The sequence below is a fragment of the Schistocerca cancellata genome, chromosome 2, assembly GCF_023864275.1.
Source record: "Schistocerca cancellata isolate TAMUIC-IGC-003103 chromosome 2, iqSchCanc2.1, whole genome shotgun sequence".
NCBI classification, from domain to species: Eukaryota; Metazoa; Arthropoda; class Insecta; order Orthoptera; family Acrididae; genus Schistocerca; species Schistocerca cancellata.
In genome coordinates this window covers 1,061,151,073-1,061,169,385 of record NC_064627.1, presented here as the reverse complement: position 1 = coordinate 1,061,169,385, position 18,313 = coordinate 1,061,151,073, and the positions used below count along the sequence as shown (strand labels likewise).

Genomic DNA, 18,313 nt, shown 5'->3' with positions numbered 1-18,313 from the left:
ACAGCACGCCACTTTCACTTGGCTATAGACTCTGTTGTTGTAGGCATTTTTACTTGTTCACTGTGCGCTCAGAACCGAGTGTAGACCTGTTGCCTCGCCTGTTCGATCACCAGCACCACGTGTCCTTTCCATCAATTCCCTGCGCCGGTCTGCAGTTCACTGTCCTAGCTAAAATGTTGTCTTATTTAGCCGGCCGCGGTGGTCTAGCGGTTCTAGGCGCTTCAGTCCGGAACCGCGCGACTGCTACGGTCGCAGGTTCGAATCCTGCCTCGGGCATTGATGTGTGTGATGTCCTTAGGTTAGTTAGGTTTAAGTAGTTCTAAGTTCTAGGGGACTGATGACCACAGATGTTAAGTCCCATAGTGCTCAGAGCCATTTGAACCATTTCTTTTTTTTTCAATGTGGATTTAATCTCGCAACCGATCCCGCTCGGAAAAAAACTTTCCTGTATTTCCTGTCTTCCATTGTCACGTTATCATTGGTCAAAGCCGAGTACTGTGTCGGTAGGTTCAGGCCAACAATTTCGTTGTAGTGGAAGAGCGAGGGAAGTGTGCCTTCCGTCCACAGAGGAGCTTTTTCTACGTGCTCGCACGACCTGCCGCAGCGAGCAGCTGTGGCAACAGAAGCAGACGTGGTAGTGGGCGGGGCACTGCGCCGGCGCATAGCGGCAGCGACACAGGGGGCTCCGTGCCCGTGTCCCTAGCAGTAGACAACAAGTAGTCCAGTGTCGCAGCCGCGTTACCATGGAGACGCTGAGGGTAGACGTGGCGCTCGCCGAGCGCATGTTCCTGCAGGCGCTGCTGTGGCTGCGTCGCTACTCCAGGTGGGGCGTGTGTGTATGCGTGTGTCGCACAGTCGTCTGGCTTGTGTTCGTCGCGTTCCCTACACTCGAAGTCTATAAACATTTCATTTCTAAGCCACCATGTTATTACGCCACAGATCCATTCTTAAGTATTTCATCGACAAAACAATGATGAATTACACCGGCTGCAATTCATTCGAAGAGTTTGGTTTCGTGATTCACTTGTGCTGGCACTGTGGTCTATGTGCCAAGAAATAAGTCAGAACGTGTCTCCATAGCACTACATTTATTGCGACACAGTTCACAAACAGTCACAATGTTAACAAGCTTCGGTCATGTTTTACCAGTGCTGCCAACTTAAATTTCGTAGGCAGTCACAAAAATTGAACAATTTTGGTAAACATTTTTGGAACAGTGATCAATAAAGTATTGTATTTTAACTAAAGTTCAGTCTTGATCACATCACTTATGTCTCAGTAACATAGGTCACCGGTTTCGGTTATATTTATATAACCATCTTCAGACCTGTGAATTAATTTTAGAAAATACTAGAGACCAATCTTAAAATAAAATGAAAAGTGTCTAATGACGACAAAATTTTAACATGATAAAATAAAACTTATTATACCCATGGCTTCCTTGGAGGATGGTAGGCGGAGCTCTCCTCAACTGCTACGAAGTCAATGCAGAGGCTCTGCCTACTTCCTCTCACACTACTTCACAACTGCCAATCAGCGTTCATAATATGACGCTAACGTCGAAGTATAAAAGTACGAAATACACTAAAAACATAAAATTGATTCATTTAAATTGTCTGATTAACAGATAGTTAGTATATGTAAAACTTATTTATATTTTAGATAAAAATGGTAAACTACGATGTGTAATAGCTGTGCCCTCTATGGGCAACCTTAATACTATTACAGTGTCAGTTAAATCAAAGATGTAAAAGTCCTTGGAGTTGTGGTATATATCGATTATAGCGAGTCACCTACATCACAATTGCATCTTTGATGGATGTTGCAAAATCGTCTTACTTTAACTGTAGTTTTCACAGTGACATTCTTTATAACAGTAGGGTAGCAGCCAAGGCCACGTTCCGCATTATGTATGTCTGAAAAACTGATGAGACCGATGATTAAATACTTAGAACTCATCGATCTAATAGTTTTTATAATAATCAATCTCAATTTAATAAAAAATTTTATATGTTGTATAGCATATTTTTCATACATAGCTTTTGCCATGGGTATAACTAATCTTATATTTTAAAACAAAAGAGTAGGTGCATCTTCATTATAAAATTTCGTCAAAAAGGTCGTAAAACTATTTTTCGCGAAAATATAATTGTTCGTTGAGCAGCATTGATGATTTGGTTTTTAAATGAGCATATATCTCGATTTCTTCTAAGATATTCATAAGTAAGCCTTTCTTTGCGTAATGAAGAACAAAAATTGAAGTACTTGATTTGTAACGACCTACCTCAAGCTCAATGCACTCAGAACTACCTGTGACGATGTTACAGACTGTCAAGGATGATTGAGAAGGGTAAATATGTCAGTCTGAGGCAACGAAAAACGGTCCGGAAACGGACGTCGAAAGTTATGAGGAGAAATAGTTCTCCTACGTCCGACAGCGGAATACATGTGCCGGTAGTGTTGTTGCTAGGCATCTGACAGAGGTGGTAGTGTGAACCAAAACAAGGAAAAACGTCTAGAAAACATGGCCTCTAAAGTGCATACTAGTACTTGTTCGCTTCCGCTATTGTGAAACACATATCTTCTACTAATACTGTTGTTGTTGTTATTGTTGTGGTCTTCAGTCCAGAGACTGATTTGATGCAGCTCTCCATGCTGCTCTATCCTGTGCAAGCTTTTTCATCTCCGACTGCAACCTACATCGTTCTGAATCTGCTTAGTGTATTCATCTCTTGGTCTCCCTCTACGATGTTTACCAGCCACGCTTCCCTCCAATACTACACTGGTGATCCCTTGACGCCTCAGAACGTATCCTACCAACCGATCCCTTCTTTTAGTCAAGTTATGCCACAAATTCCTCTTCTCCCCAATTCTGTTCAATAACTCCTCATTACTTACGTGATCTACCCATCTAATCTTCTGTAGCACCACATTTCAAAAGCTTCTATTCTCTTCTTGTCTAAACTACGAGGGTTATTCGGAAAGTAAGGAACGATCGGTCGCGAAATGGAAACCACAGTGAAAATCCGATGAAGTTTTGCACAAGTATGTTGGGCAGTGTCTCTAGCATTCCCGTAGTTCGCATTACGTCGTTCTTTTTAGTTCTGAGCACACAGGGAGCACATAAAGATACCTAGAACAATAGCGTCTCCCGCCAAGTATGAGGGCCTGGTGAGAAATTTCGCCTGAAGCTATGCAGCCAACATTACATAACTGTCGTGCGTTTTCTTCTTCAAGACAATTCTCAGCCGCATTCTGCGGCGCCAATGAAGATGCTCCTGTATCGTTTATAAATGGAAATGTTTGATTACGCACAATACAGCCCGTAATTGTCTCCCTCTGAGTTTCATCTCTGCTCACACGAACCGCTGGCTATGAAGACAACATTTTGGCACACACAACGAGCTGTAGGCCAGCGTAGAGAATTGGCGGAGAGCACTGGCGGCTGCCTTCTATAACGAGGGTACTGGAAAGTTGGTACAACGCTACGACAAACGTCTAAGTGGGATCGGCGACTATGGAGATAAGTAGCTGGAAGCTGTAGCTGACTGTTGCAAATAAAAGTTTTTATTTTCACTGTGTTTTCCATTTCGCAACCTACCGTTCCTTACTTTTCGAATAGCCTCGTATTTATCGTCCATGTTTCACTTCCATAGATGGCTACACTCCATACAAATACTTTCAGAAAAGACTTCCTGACACTTAAATCTATATTAGATGTTAACAAATTCCTCTTCTGCAGAAACGCCATAGCTAGCCTACATTTTATATCCTCTCTACTTCGTCATCATTTATTTTTGTCCCCAAATAGCAAAACTCATCTACTATTTTAAGTGTCTCATTTCCTAATCTAATTCCTTCCGCATCAACTGATTTAATTCGACTACATTCCATTTTTCTCATTTTCCTTTTGTTGATGTTCATCTTATATCCTCCTTTCAGGAAACTGTCCATTCCGTTTAACTGCTCTTACAGGCAGAATTACACTGTCATCGGCAAACCTCAAGGTTTTTATTTCTTCTCCATGGATTTTAAATCCTATTCCAAATTTTTCCTTTGTTTCCTTTACTGCTTGCTCAATATACACATTGACACATTGAACAACATCGGGGACAGGCTACAACCCCGTCTTACTCCCTTCTATTCCACTGCTTCCCTTTCATGCCCCTCGACTCTTATAACTGCCATCTGTTTACTGTACAAATTGTAAATAGCCTTTCACTCCCTGTATTTTACCCCTGCCACCTTCAGAATTTTAAAGATAGTAATACTGTAATATCTTTTATTTCAATATTTTTGCAAGAGGTGGTTGTATCAAAACAAGAAAAAAATGTCCGATAACTATGGACTGTAAAGTGCGTACCTTAAGAGCCATGGGCACTTCTTCAGTAGAAAAGATGTGTTTCACAGTAGTGAAGAGAAACAAGTACTCATTGCACTTAAGGTAGGCATTTTAGGGTCCATGTGTACTAGTAATTGTTTTCTTGTTTTGGTCCACACTACCACCTTTGAAAGTTGCCCACTCTACAATTTTAGCAACAAAACTACCGGTACATGTGTCAGAGGTATCAGAACGGTTTTCGGTTATAACTTTGGCCTCGCTTCTGGACTAGCGTTCCTTACCTCAGACTGATAAATTTACCCTTCTTCATCATTTCTGAAAGTGTATAACATCATCATAGAATGAACCGGTATATAATAATTTCTCTCCCCACCAGCTTAAGGGATGTGAGGTCTACAAAAACGGTCTTTTATATATTAAATTAATCGTAATGTAAGTTAAAATGTTAGCAACAATATTTGAGTCAACTATTCCTTTCGTGTTTCGGTCTGCCGTCTTAGCAAAATAACGTAAACGTAATTTATACGAAATTTAAAACAACCGTAAAATCACGTGTAAAATGCCTCGTCATAAAGGAGATTGTGTGCTGGTTCCAATGCCGGTCTCAGATTTTGAGAGTTCGCAATATTCTCGAAGTCATCGAGTATTTAACACTATGATTGCTATTCACGTTGATGAGTTTATGTTACAATAGTATGTGCAAAACACGAGCTTTTGTTCTCTAGCGTCATTTGGATGAACGATACTTTTGAAAATAGTCGTTTAATTGAATTTCAGTTTTCTTCTTTTTCTTGGCTCTTATCCGGCACCTTCACGCCCCCTTAAGCCACACCTCTCTCCCCTCTGTCCCCGGGACAGAATTTGTGCACTACAACTGCATGCGTGTAGTGTTAGCCCATATCCCGCGTGAAAGTGTAAAAGCGTTTCAGAAATTTTTACGAATCGTATGACTGATGGGCGGATCCGATCAGCGGCCAGCACGCCTCCTCGAATCTCGGAAGTGGAGTGTCAACGCGCGTGATCATCCGGGCGTGTCTTTTAATTGCATTTCAATATTGCATCATAAATTACCTCCTTGATATTGGCACAATTTTGTAATTACCCAAATGAATGGATCCCAGTGAAACCTTTGATGTTTAGTTGCTATAGATCCTCAAATCATGGTAGCAAATAGGGAAGTGATGAATTTAATTGGTTTCAACATTTGAAAAATGGACTTCTTACATGAATTCTGAAATACAATTTCAGAAGGATGGTATCGCATCCACGGAATCTGCAAGCATTCAGCAATGTCGTGCTGCTGTTATAAACCTCTCTTACGTAGAAAAAATAGAATTAACGTAATATCAGTTTAGATTAAGGTCTAAGAGTCTGTTGCTAGTAGTAGTCATCGACTTTGCTTTAATAACCGGTAGTCCTCTTGTAAAACGACAGCCTATTCTAAAGGGAAGAGACACTTCATTCGATCACAAACACGCGACCGTGGACACATAGGCGGCGGCTAAGATCGAGTCATATTCGTATTTACAGATGAAATCACCTTGACAGGAGCACGTGGAAAGCGAGTTCCACAGTATGCTCCGCAAATGATGATGTTGTCTCTGGACTTCCACCGGCTGTTAAGGTGATCGCGTGACCGGGAAAACCCTTCCGTTGGGGAGCACAATGGCTGCTCCTTTCTCATGGTCGATTTCACGTCCAGTGCAAAATTGAAGCTCAACCCAAAATTAATAAGTATTGAACCATATGTGTCACTGAAGAGCCAGTAGGCTCATTTTAAGCGGAAAAGATGGATGATTACGAGTGTGAAGACGCGCCTTCGATATCCACATTAGTTTATAAATTTTTGTAAGTTAAGTGTTGTAAATAATTCCTGAACTGTAAAAGTGAATATCTCGGCAACACATTATCCGTTTGCAACAAATGAAGTATCTGCAGATACATCTCGTAGAACTATATGGGACTGTGATAATCGATTTATTGCAATTACTAATATTTTTAAATGAGAGGCCGAAAAGTGCATTTCACGCAATTTAAAGCAGCTTTTCTTACTAAATAAATAGAGAAATACTAAAAGTAGCGGCAGTACTATAAACTTTACATATATAGGAAATTATTTAATGTACAATTTAAATTGTTTGTTAATATTTACATTTATAAATCCGAAAACGGAGAAAAACCAAAGAAATTACCGTTTATAAATAAACTATCGAGACAAAATAAAACTGATAACAGCACAATATTTCTCCGAAAATTTCCGTGTGATTTCATGTATTATACGTGTAGAAAAGATTGAAATTAAGAACTTCAGCAATTTTCACGTTCACTAGTTTAACTTGCTTCAAACGGTGCTTGACCGATATTTCCTGGGTGAACAGCGGAAATTTGGAGGGGAGTGTACGTTCAGACACCGTTGGAGGCTGTCAGGCTGTGTTAGGAGACAGTTTTATATGACGAGCGGTGAAATAGCCGCTAGTTCGCGTATGTGAATTATTCAGAGTTCCTACATAGAAATTTTTCAGGTTGCGTGTGACACAAGCCGCACTTTTAAAGTTTCAGTGTGTAGCCATTGTGGAATTTATAGTCTGAGATACTGTGAAACTCAAATGGTTTTCTAAAGATAACAACACAATTAATAATGGTTTACTCATCCGCCTCCAAGATCTTAAGAAACTCGGTTAGGCTCTAAAATCAATTTATTGTGAACTGCGACACTCTATTTTTCTATGTTCTTATAGGAAATAAACTCAAATTTGTGAAATTTTAAAAAATAGTGAGGGTGTATGTGATTTATTGCATAGCAAATCCTGCGTGCATTTATATTAAATGCTTTAGTGGAACATTGGGTACAATGCGACGAATGTGAGTTGGCGCCCCATAGACGCAACGTAACCAAACTTGTAAGTCCAACCACATTTACTGGGGCTCATGGAACTGTTTGTGTTGTGTAATGTGTGGGTAAATCTTTTCCTGCAGTAGCACATGGGGGCTCCGAGCTTGTATAGAGCTTGCGAACAGTTTAGAACTTTGATTTTCGGCGAGTTGATGAGAGGCTGTATTTTATTTCATCATCCACACCAAATGCACGTTCCCATATAACCCTTATGGTCGCACTCTGTGAAACTGTATCAAATGGTGCTGCTCAGGAATATTGCAGACCTGTTGTTCACATAATTGCGAGAATTGCCGTACGATGTAGCTGGAAGACGGTGAGAGTACGACGAAGAACCACGACTTGTCCATCATCTGGTGATGACAGATCGTCAAATTTTCGTGACGGATCGCACGTGCGCCTGTGCCAAGCGATGCGACGTATGCATTATAGCCTGCCCCGAGGTTGGAAGGGTGACTAAGGTGTCATGATAGTTGGCAGTGGAGGGTTCATGAGGAGTAGCAGGCCAGTGGAGGCACAGAAAGATGTGTCTGTCAAAATCAGTATTTTATTTTCTGCTCGTACATTAGCGCTGTGTCGGTATAAGCTAGCGACCACGCCCCCCCCCCCCCCCACACTCCACAGGAAGAGGCAGGTGGCTGGCGAGATGTCTGCTAGCGACAGGCCATGGCTTCACACCTCTGCTCGGCGTGCGGCACGCGACCCCACTGTGTGAGTCACGCCACAGTCACGCGGCATTGTACTCTGTTCGTCGTAGGAATAAACCTGCTGTAAACAAACACAAACGCGATGATTGGTCAGCAGCCGTAGCACACGTATACTGGGACTGTTACGCTCTCGGAAGTAGATCCCATTTATTTGTTGGATATCTTATTACATCTACATCTACATCTACATCCATACTCCGCAAGCCACCTGACGGTGTGTGGCGGAGGGTACCTTCAGTACCTCTATCGGTTCTCCCTTCTATTCCAGTCTCGTATTGTTCGTGGAAAGAAGGATTGTCGGTATGCCTCTGTGTGGGCTCTAATCTCTCTGATTTTATCCTCATGGTCTCTCCGCGAGATATACGTAGGAGGGAGCAATATACTGCTTGACTCTTCGGTGAAGGTATGTTCTCGAAACTTTGACAAAAGCCCGTACCGAGCTACTGAGCGTCTCTCCTGCAGAGTCTTCCACTGGAGTTTATCTATCATCTCCGTAACGCTTTCGCGATTACTATATGATCCTGTAACGAAGCGCGCTGCTCTCCGTTGGATCTTCTCTATGTCTTGTATCAACCCTATCTGGTACGGATCCCACACTGCTGAGCAGTATTCAAGCAGTGGGCGAACAAGCGTACTGTAACCTACTTCCTTTGTTTTCGGATTGCATTTCCTTAGGATTCTTCCAATGAATCTCAGTCTGGCATCTGCTTTACCGACAATCAACATTATATGATCATTCCATTTTAAATCACTCCTAATGCGTACTCCCAGATAATTTATGGTATTAACTGCTTCCAGTTGCTGACCTGCTATTTTGTAGCTAAATGATAAAGGATCTATCTTTCTGTGTATTCGCAGCACATTACACTTGTCTACATTGAGATTCTGTTGCCATTCCCTGCACCATGCGTCAATTCGCTGCAGATCCTCCTGCATTTCAGTACAATTTTCCATTGTTACAACCTCTCGATACACCACAGCATCATCTGCAAAAAGCCTCAGTGAACTTCCGATGTCATCCACCAGGTCATTTATGTATATTGTGAATAGCAACGGTCCTATGACACTCCCCTGCGGCACACCTGAAATTACTCTTACTTCGGAAGACTTCTCTCCATTGAGAATAACATGCTGCGTCCTGTTATCTAGGAACTCCTCAATCCAATCACACAATTGGTCTGATAGTCCATATGCTCTTACTTTGTTCAATAAACGACTGTGGGGAACTGTATCGAACGCCTTGCGGAAGTCAAGAAACACGGCATCTACCTGTGAACCCGTGTCTATGGCCCTCTGAGTCTCGTGGACGAATAGCGCGAGCTGGGTTTCACATGACCGTCTTTTTCGAAAGCCATGCTGATTCCTACAGAGTAGATTTCTAGTCTCCAGAAAAGTCATTATACTCGAACACAATACGTGTTCCAAAATTCTACAACTGATCGACGTTAGAGATATAGGTCTATAGTTCTGCACATCTGTTCGACGTCCCTTCTTGAAAACGGGGATGACCTGTGCCCTTTTCCAATCCTTTGGAACGCTACGCTCTTCTAGAGACCTACGGTACACCGCTGCAAGAAGGGGGGCAAGTTCCTTCGCGTACTCTGTGTAAAATTGAACTGGTATCCCATCAGGTCCAGAAGCCTTTCCTCTTTTGAGCGATTTTAATTGTTTCTCTATCCCTCTGTCGTCTATTTCGATATCTACCATTTTGTCATCTGTGCGACAATCTAGAGAAGGAACTACAGTGCAATCTTCCTCTGTGAAACAACTTTGGAAAAAGACATTTAGTATCTCGGCCTTTAGTCTGTCATCCTCTGTTTCAGTACCATTTTGGTCACAGAGTGTCTGGAGTGAAACGAAACTTTACGATATTCGAATGTATTAACAGCAAACAACTTTTTTTCTTAATCACGCTTTGCTATATAGTTTCTATTTCAGAAATCTTGCACAGTCACGGTCTCTGTACTGTTGTGCTCTCATTGCCGCGCTATCAACACGCAGTATGAAAATGGTTGAGTATGCTTCCCGCTCCGTGGTCAAACTGAACCGATACGCGTTACAAATTATTAAATCGTGCGACGACAAGTCAGAGGCAAAACGAAGTAAAATGAAAATTGTTAAACTTTAAATTCGAAGATGCTACTCCAGACGGGTGTAAAATGAATGTGGGCAACGGTAAATGCTGAACGCGAAAATAAATATTTGGCCCTGTTTGACTACCCCCTGAAGCAGATCTTATCCGGTTATCCTTTCGGCGTCGCTACAACACCGGCTGGCAACCGCTGTATTGTGCTTCAGCGCTCAGGTGTCCCGACCATCCGTCTTGGGTTACTTCCTGTGTTAGCAGACCAACACACCTGTGCGGAAGTTTCCACCCAGGGCCTGAGTTCAGCCTGCCGTTTCATTTCCACTGGTGTTCCAACCTCTGCTAGTATAGGCAATCATTCATTACGCCGTTTTGATAATATAGGCAATCCATCACCTTTCATGCAGTAAGCGTTAAGAACTATCTACAAGGTGTACATAACAATGTCAGTCTTCTTCAAATATTCATATATACGGCGTACAACCTATCAAATGATACCTAATTCAGGTTGTAAATCACGGCAAAGTAAGTAGATGAGTGCTTGTAAGGTGCGAAATTATTGCCACCTCACAGGGGAAATTATAGCCACCTTACAAAATTATTGAAAATATCACCCGGGGACTTGGAAAATCCACGTGTAATTAACTGCCAGAACGGTAATTTGTAATGAAACGAAACAATAACGAAGCAACAGACTTTATAAAATAACTGTATAGAATCTATGTAGCAATGTAATTGTTCTTTTACTCGCTGGTGCAAGAAACCAAAAAGACCAGCGTTATTACATACTCTCTCTGTTCTAGCTTTGAAGAACGGCGGCCATTTCGCATTGGAAGTTGTGAATTTTAAAGAATATATTGTTATTTATGCTAATTGCGCATGTATATAGTGAACTTCATGCAGAAGTAAAAGTAAGGTTTATTTTTCAATGTTATCAGTACGCTTGATAAACAACAAGAACGACCGAACAATCGACCATTCTTGGCAGACGTGTGGATGCCCTCAGACTTTTCGTTACTTAGGGTCAACTGCCAATTTTCGTGCCATACAGATATCTTTTCTAAATCGTTTTGCAATGTGTTTTGATCTTCTGATGGCTTTACTGTTCGATAAACGACAGCGTCATATGCAAACAACCTAAGACGGGTCCTCAGATTGTCTCCCAAATCGTTTTTTATACAGGGTGAAAAGTATTTAAACCGACAGGTTGTAGGGGACATCAAAACAAATATTTTTCGCTAATGTCATTTTTTCTTGTGAGGTGTATTTAAATCGGTAGAGGAAGATTTTTCTGACGGAAAATTTATTAAACCAACAAGCACTTTTCCATTTATTTATGACCAAGAGGAGACACATAAACACAACCCAATTTGAATTACAGTAGCTTTTCAAAAATGCCTCCATTGACATGTAAACAAAGTTTACACCATCGGATCATGTTCTGTCTGACACGGGCAAAAACCCCAGGAGTATCTTGAATTGTTCCTGCTGCTGCTACTATCCGGGCTACCAGATCCTCTTGTGATGCAACAGGAGTTGTGTAAACAAGGTTGCGCATCTCTCCCCACACAAAAAAGTCCAGAGGGGACATATCTGGGGATCGAGCAGGTCATGGTACAGGACCACCTCTGCCAATCGACGTTTTTGGGAACCGTCGGTCCAGGAATCGACGCACACGACGACTGAAATGTGCTGGCGCCCCGTCATGTTGGAACCACATGCGTTGTCTTGTAGGGAGCGGGACGTCTTCCAGCAAGTCTGGAAATGCTCTGGCGAGAAAATTGTAATAGTGCCTGCCATTTAATGGCCTAGGTAGCAGATACGGCCCAATTAAACAGTCCCCAACAACACCGACCCACACGTTAACGAAGAACCGCACTTGTTGATCAATCCGCTCTGCGGCTCGTCCGTTATGGTGCGCTACGTAGTACGCACCAACCACAGCAGTGTACTCACTCCAGGTGCATCGCTCCATTAGTAAACAGAGACAATGCACTGCTACAGTGGTGGACAGCAGTTGTCTACAACTGAAGAGCGTAATACGCCCTCTAACAACTGAAGATCGTAATACGGCCTCTAACAACTGAAGAGCGTAATACAGCCTCCACCGGTTTAAATAATCCTCATAGGAAAAAATTACATTAGGGAAAAATATTTGTTTTGATGTCCCCTACAACCTCCCAGCGTTTGTCGGTTTAAATACTTTTCACCCTGTAGATAAGGTACAGAAAAGGGCGTGTAACACTACGAATTAAGACCTATCTGACAGGAAACCACGAATCCAGTCACATAACTGACACGATATTCCATAAGCACGCAATTTCAGTACCAGACGCTTGTGTGGTACAGTGTCAAAAGTCTTCCGAAAATCCAGAAATACGCAATCAATTTGAGATCCCTTGTCAATGGCACTCAGCACTTCATAAGAGTAAGGAGCTAGTAATGTTTCACAAGAACGATGCTTTCTAAACCCATGTTGACTGTGTGTCAATAGATCGTTTTCATCGAGGTTATTCATAATGTTCGAACAAAATATATGTTCCAAAATAGTGCTGCAGATCGATGTTAATAATATGGGCCTGTAATTTAGTAGATTACTCCTACTACTTTTCTTGAATATTGGTGTGACCTGTGCAAGTTTCCAGTCTTTGGGTACGGGTCTTTCGTCGAGCGAACGGTTGTATACGAATGTTAAGTATGGAGCTATTGCATCAGCATACTCTGAAAGGAACCTAACTGGTATACAGCCTGGACCAGAAGACTCGCTTTTATTAAGTGATTTAATAATCGTCTTGTGGTGGTGCAGTTGTTCTTATGTCCGTGTTTGCTATGAAAATAGGACGAGGAATTCCGCCTTATGCAAGACACCTTTTCACTTTCGTTTTACCCAGACATGTTTCAGCACTTTTTGTGCTGTCTTCAGTGGGTTATTTTATTTTCTTACTGTAAAATTGAAGTTACCTATTAACATTCAGAAAAATTTTTGGTACAAAATATTTACAATTCTGAATGAATAATTGTTGCAAAAAATTATACATCATTTGTTTACAGTTCACAGTTGAGATATGTATTAATGACCTGATGCACTGTATGTTGTTTATTACATTATGTCTAAAGTTCTAGTTATAGCTTAACTGGCAAAATAGTGGATGCGTGCATTAGTTTACATACCTTACATGAGGCTACTGTGTGTTTCTTTTGGTAGCTAGTCTGCTACACAATCTACAACTTGTCATCTGAAAACAGCAAAACGTAATTTTTATTTTTCTGTTTATTATGCATTTACGAACGGAAATGAGTATATATCACGTTTCTTTTTATTGTAACTTACAGCTTTGATGTTGTAGTGATTTCTCATATGTTTTGGCGAGGTGAATACGCTGATTTCTGTAACTTTGGCAACGCACTTTCTCCGAATTTGCAAACAAGGGCAGAGTTTCGCCGCCACTACGTGTTGTTGTAGCTGTGTAGTATTCATTTTCTTCATGGCGTGTTTGTCTGGGTGAGGCGCGCAAGTTTGAAGTGTGGGAATGGGGCACAGACAGAGAGAGAATGGGCAGTCCCCCCCCCCCCCTCCCCCCGAGTAGTTCTTGATGTGGGTGTTATGTGTATAGTTCTTCAATTGTGACAAATAGGGTTTTATGGCACAGTGAAGTATTCATGTAGTACTTTCCTTCCTTGGGCTATAGATTTTTTGGATATAAGTTAATTTTTGGTATGAGCTGCTACTAATTTTAAGGAACTGTAAGTCAGTTTCAATGTTTGTTGGATGGTTATTGTGTGTTATCAGGTGGTCTGCGAATGTTGAGTGTGAGCTATTGATTTTCAGTGCTCTGAGATGTTCTGTATACCTGGTTCTGAAATTCCTGCATGTTTGGCCCACATATACAGATTGACAGCAGTTGAAAGTAAGTTGGTATATACCGGACTGGCTGTATTTGTCATTGTTGGTGGTATTTCTTCCAAGTCTGCTTTGTACTGTGTTTTGGTTCTGTTTGCTGTGTTGAATCCTTGTTTCTTTAGTATATTACCCACCCTGTGTGTGACTTTGTTGTTGTAAGTCATTATGTGCCATTTGTTGCTTACTGTCTGCTGATTTGTTGTGTGTTGTGTTGTGCTTGTTAGTGTTAATGTTTCACGGTTATGTGTTACTTGTTTTTGAATTTTGTGGTTTGTTTTATCTACTCTCTTTGCATCATATCCGTTCTCCTGTGCAATTTGTTTTATTGTGTTCAGTTTTTGTGTTTAATCATGTTTGTTCACGGGTGTTTTGTTCAGTCTGTGTAATAAATATATGAAGCTGGTTTCTTTGTGAGTTATGAGGAGATTGGATTGATTATGAATAGCAATGCTGGTGATCGTGGGTTTCCTGTAGATTGGGAATTCATGTTTGTTGTTTCTCGTGTGTATGGTGAGATCTAAGAAATTAAGATTTACAACTGTTTGTGTTTCTATGATGAACTGTATTTCCAGAATGAGATTTTCACTCTGCAGCAGATTGTGCGCTGATATGAAACTTCCTGGCAGATTAAAACTGTGTGCCGGACCGAGACTCGAACTCGGGACCTTTGCCTTTCGCAGGCAAGTGCTCTACCATCTGAGTTACCAAAGCACGACTCACACCCCGTCCTCACAGCTTTACTTCTGCCAGTACCTCGTCTCCTACCTTCCAAACTTTACAGAAGCTCTCCTGCGAACCTTGCAGAACTAGCACTCGTGCTTGGGTAGCTCAGATGGTAGAGCACTTGCCCGCGAAAGGCAAAGGTCCCGAGTTCGAGTCTCGGTCCGGCACACAGTTTTAATGTGCCATGAAGTTTCATGAACTGTATTTTTGGGTGGATGGAGTTTATTTTGTCACGAAGTTCTTTTATGCGAGGCTGTGGTTCATCTGTTAAGCAAATTATATCATCTACATATCTGTACCAATATATTTTTGTACTGTTTTGGTATTAATATTTTGTCAGAGATTTGTTTTTCCCTCTGATTGAGATAAATATCAGCTGGAAGGCCACTGATTGGGGATCCCATGGGTAGTCCATCTTGTTGAGAGTAAAATTTCTTGTTGAATGTGAAGTAGTTTTGCTGTGTGATGATCCTGAGTACGGCTGATATTTCCTGTATGTTTGCTGTGGGTATGTTTCCTTGTAGTTGGATGTTGCTTTCTATGATGTCGATGGTTTCTTCTGTTCGGATGTGTGCCCTATAAGTGTTTTAAGTTGCTTCGCTACTCTGAGGATACCTGTTTCTACGTTGCTCGTGTTGGCAGCTGTTCTTGATTCGAATTCTGGAATGCTTACTTCGTCTTCTTTTGTGAAGACGTTTGGCAAGGCTGTGCTTAGCAACTCTGCTTTGGCAGTACTGGTCACAGTTTGCCTTCCGCTCCACGTGAAACGAAATCCAATGAGATTCAAGCAAACGCGGAAGAATACATGGCGTAATGTTTACGTCAGGTATAGCAGCGCACAAAGATGGTCGGCAGACTTGCTGCGGTATCCAGGTCTGCGGTAGGCAGGCGACGGTGTGCAGTGCGAAGCGCTGCCCCCTGGGAAGGAGTCCAGCCGATGATGGAGTGAGCCCGGAAGGTCCGCTGCGCTGTGGCACTCAGTCAGGAAGGAGGACTTAGCGCAGTATGCTGGTACCGCGACAGGCCCGAACTCGGGACTGCTGCAAGCGGCTCCGTGCCGTCTCCTCGTCTGCAATATCCCCCGTGTCCTGATAAAACTGCTGAGCTGCGTATGAAACCGCTACGAAAACAGCAGCTATTTATACGAGGGAGCAGTTGTTATACCGATGCGCCGCTTCTAGTCACGTTCTCGGCAACACCATTGAAATCCACTACGGAGAAATCCGATAGCCTGTGCTGTGCATTACCGCTGCTTTGCACGTGTCACCGACCGAGCCTGGCCTGCCTCGTTATAATTCAACAGCTCGGTTGCTAAAACCAAAATGACAACAGCCTGCGCTAGACAGCTACCAGCGGCTCCTGGGACAATTCTCCACACATCCTCATAGATTGGCCTAAAAAATGGTGGCAGTGTTACAGTAGTGTGTAACAGAGAGAAAAAAAATTCGCTTGTATCCCACTAGCAGCGAACATCTTGCCCATGTAACGTTGTATATGTACTTTGCTGGCTGTTAAAATTATGACATAATCAAAGCGTCATGTCAGCCTGACTTGAAGTGTACTCCACGTCTCAATAATTAAGCAAATGATCAGCATTTCAGCGGAACTACACAGTATACACTCCTGGAAATGGAAAAAAGAACACACTGACACCGGTGTGTCAGACCCACCGTACTTGCTCCGGACACTGCGAGAGGGCTGTACAAGCAATGATCACACGCAAGGCACAGCGGACACACCAGGAACCGCGGTGTTGGCCGTCGAATGGCGCTAGCTGCGCAGCATTTGTGCACCGCCGCCGTCAGTGTCAGCCAGTTTGCCGTGGCATACGGAGCTCCATCGCAGTCTTTAACACTGGTAGCATGCCGCGACAGCGTGGACGTGAACCGTATGTGCAGTTGACGGACTTTGAGCGAGGGCGTATAGTGGGCATGCGGGAGGCCGGGTGGACGTACCGCCGAATTGCTCAACACGTGGGGCGTGAGGTCTCCACAGTACATCGATGTTGTCGCCAGTGGTCGGCGGAAGGTGCACGTGCCCGTCGACCTGGGACCGGACCGCAGCGACGCACGGATGCACGCCAAGACCGTAGGATCCTACGCAGTGCCGTAGGGGACCGCACCGCCACTTCCCAGCAAATTAGGGACACTGTTGCTCATGGGGTATCGGCGAGGACCATTCGCAACCGTCTCCATGAAGCTGGGCTACGGTCCCGCACACCGTTAGGCCGTCTTCCGCTCACGCCCCAACATCGTGCAGCCCGCCTCCAGTGGTGTCGCGACAGGCGTGAATGGAGGGACGAATGGAGACGTGTCGTCTTCAGCGATGAGAGTCGCTTCTGCCTTGGTGCCAATGATGGTCGTATGCGTGTTTGGCGCCGTGCAGGTGAGCGCCACAATCAGGACTGCATACTACCGAGGCACACAGGGCCAACACCCGGCATCATGGTGTGGGGAGCGATCTCCTACACTGGCCGTACACCACTGGTGATCGTCGAGGGGACACTGAATAGTGCACGGTACATCCAAACCGTCATCGAACCCATCGTTCTACCATTCCTAGACCGGCAAGGGAACTTGCTGTTCCGACAGGACAATGCACGTCCGCATGTATCCCGTGCCACCCAACGTGCTCTAGAAGGTGTAAGTCAACTACCCTGGCCAGCAAGATCTCCGGATCTGTCCCCCATTGAGCATGTTTGGGACTGGATGAAGCGTCGTCTCACGCGGTCTGCACGTCCAGCACGAACGCTGGTCCAACTGAGGCGCCAGGTGGAAATGGCATGGCAAGCCGTTCCACAGGACTACATCCAGCATCTCTACGATCGTCTCCATGGGAGAATAGCAGCCTGCATTGCTGCGAAAGGTGGATATACACTGTACTAGTGCCGACATTGTGCATGCTCTGTTGCCTGTGTCTATGTGCCTGTGGTTCTGTCAGTGTGATCATGTGATGTATCTGACCCCAGGAATGTGTCAATAAAGTTTCCCCTTCCTGGGACAATGAATTCACGGTGTTCTTATTTCAATTTCCAGGAGTGTATGTACGAGGCTTGGAACTTAAATAGTGGCAACTATTTATTCGCAACCGATTCAAAAGAGTTACATGTTTGCACCTGTTATACTGTCCTTCAAAGTAGTCACCAGCAATGCGTAGAACCCGTTGCCAGCGATGTGGAAGGCGTAGTATACCGTTAGCAGAGCCTGTTCTGTTGATGGTGGGAATGGAGCTGTCTACTGCCTGTCGCTGTTGATGGTGGGAATGGAGCTGTCTACTGCCTGTCGAACCTCTGGAACAGTTCTGAAGCGAATGTCACAAAGTGGTTCCTTCATCTTCGGAATGAAATCAAAGTCCCAAGGTCTTAAGTCCCGGGAGTATGGTGGATGGTACAGTACTTCCCAGTCCCATCGACCGAACAGAGCAGCCACAGCTTGCGCCGCCCGCGCATTGTTGTGCAAAATGATGGGTGGGTGCCGCTTCTTTCGCAAAGCTGATCGCAGGTGATGCTCCAAAAACGAACCGTAATGCTGTGCATTGACGGTCTGCCATGGAGGAGCGTAATGCGTTAGGATAACACCATCACAGTCGTACACGAGAATCACCATAACTTTCACCATACTGGGGCTCTGACGCACTTTCGACTTCCGCGGCGACCGATAAT

At 43.5% G+C, this 18,313-nt stretch overlaps 1 protein-coding gene across 1 annotated transcript in view; it reads left to right on the top strand.

Annotated features, from left to right (window-relative positions):
- Positions 1 to 720: 720 nt before the first annotated feature.
- The window catches only part of LOC126149522 (uncharacterized), a 222,703-nt gene continuing 205,110 nt past the window's right edge, over positions 721 to 18,313 (top strand). Inside the window, exon 1 of the mRNA XM_049915820.1 lies at positions 721 to 823. Coding sequence (XP_049771777.1) covers positions 744 to 823 — 80 coding nt within the window. The 5' untranslated portion in view covers positions 721 to 743. The remainder of the gene's footprint in view (positions 824 to 18,313) is intronic.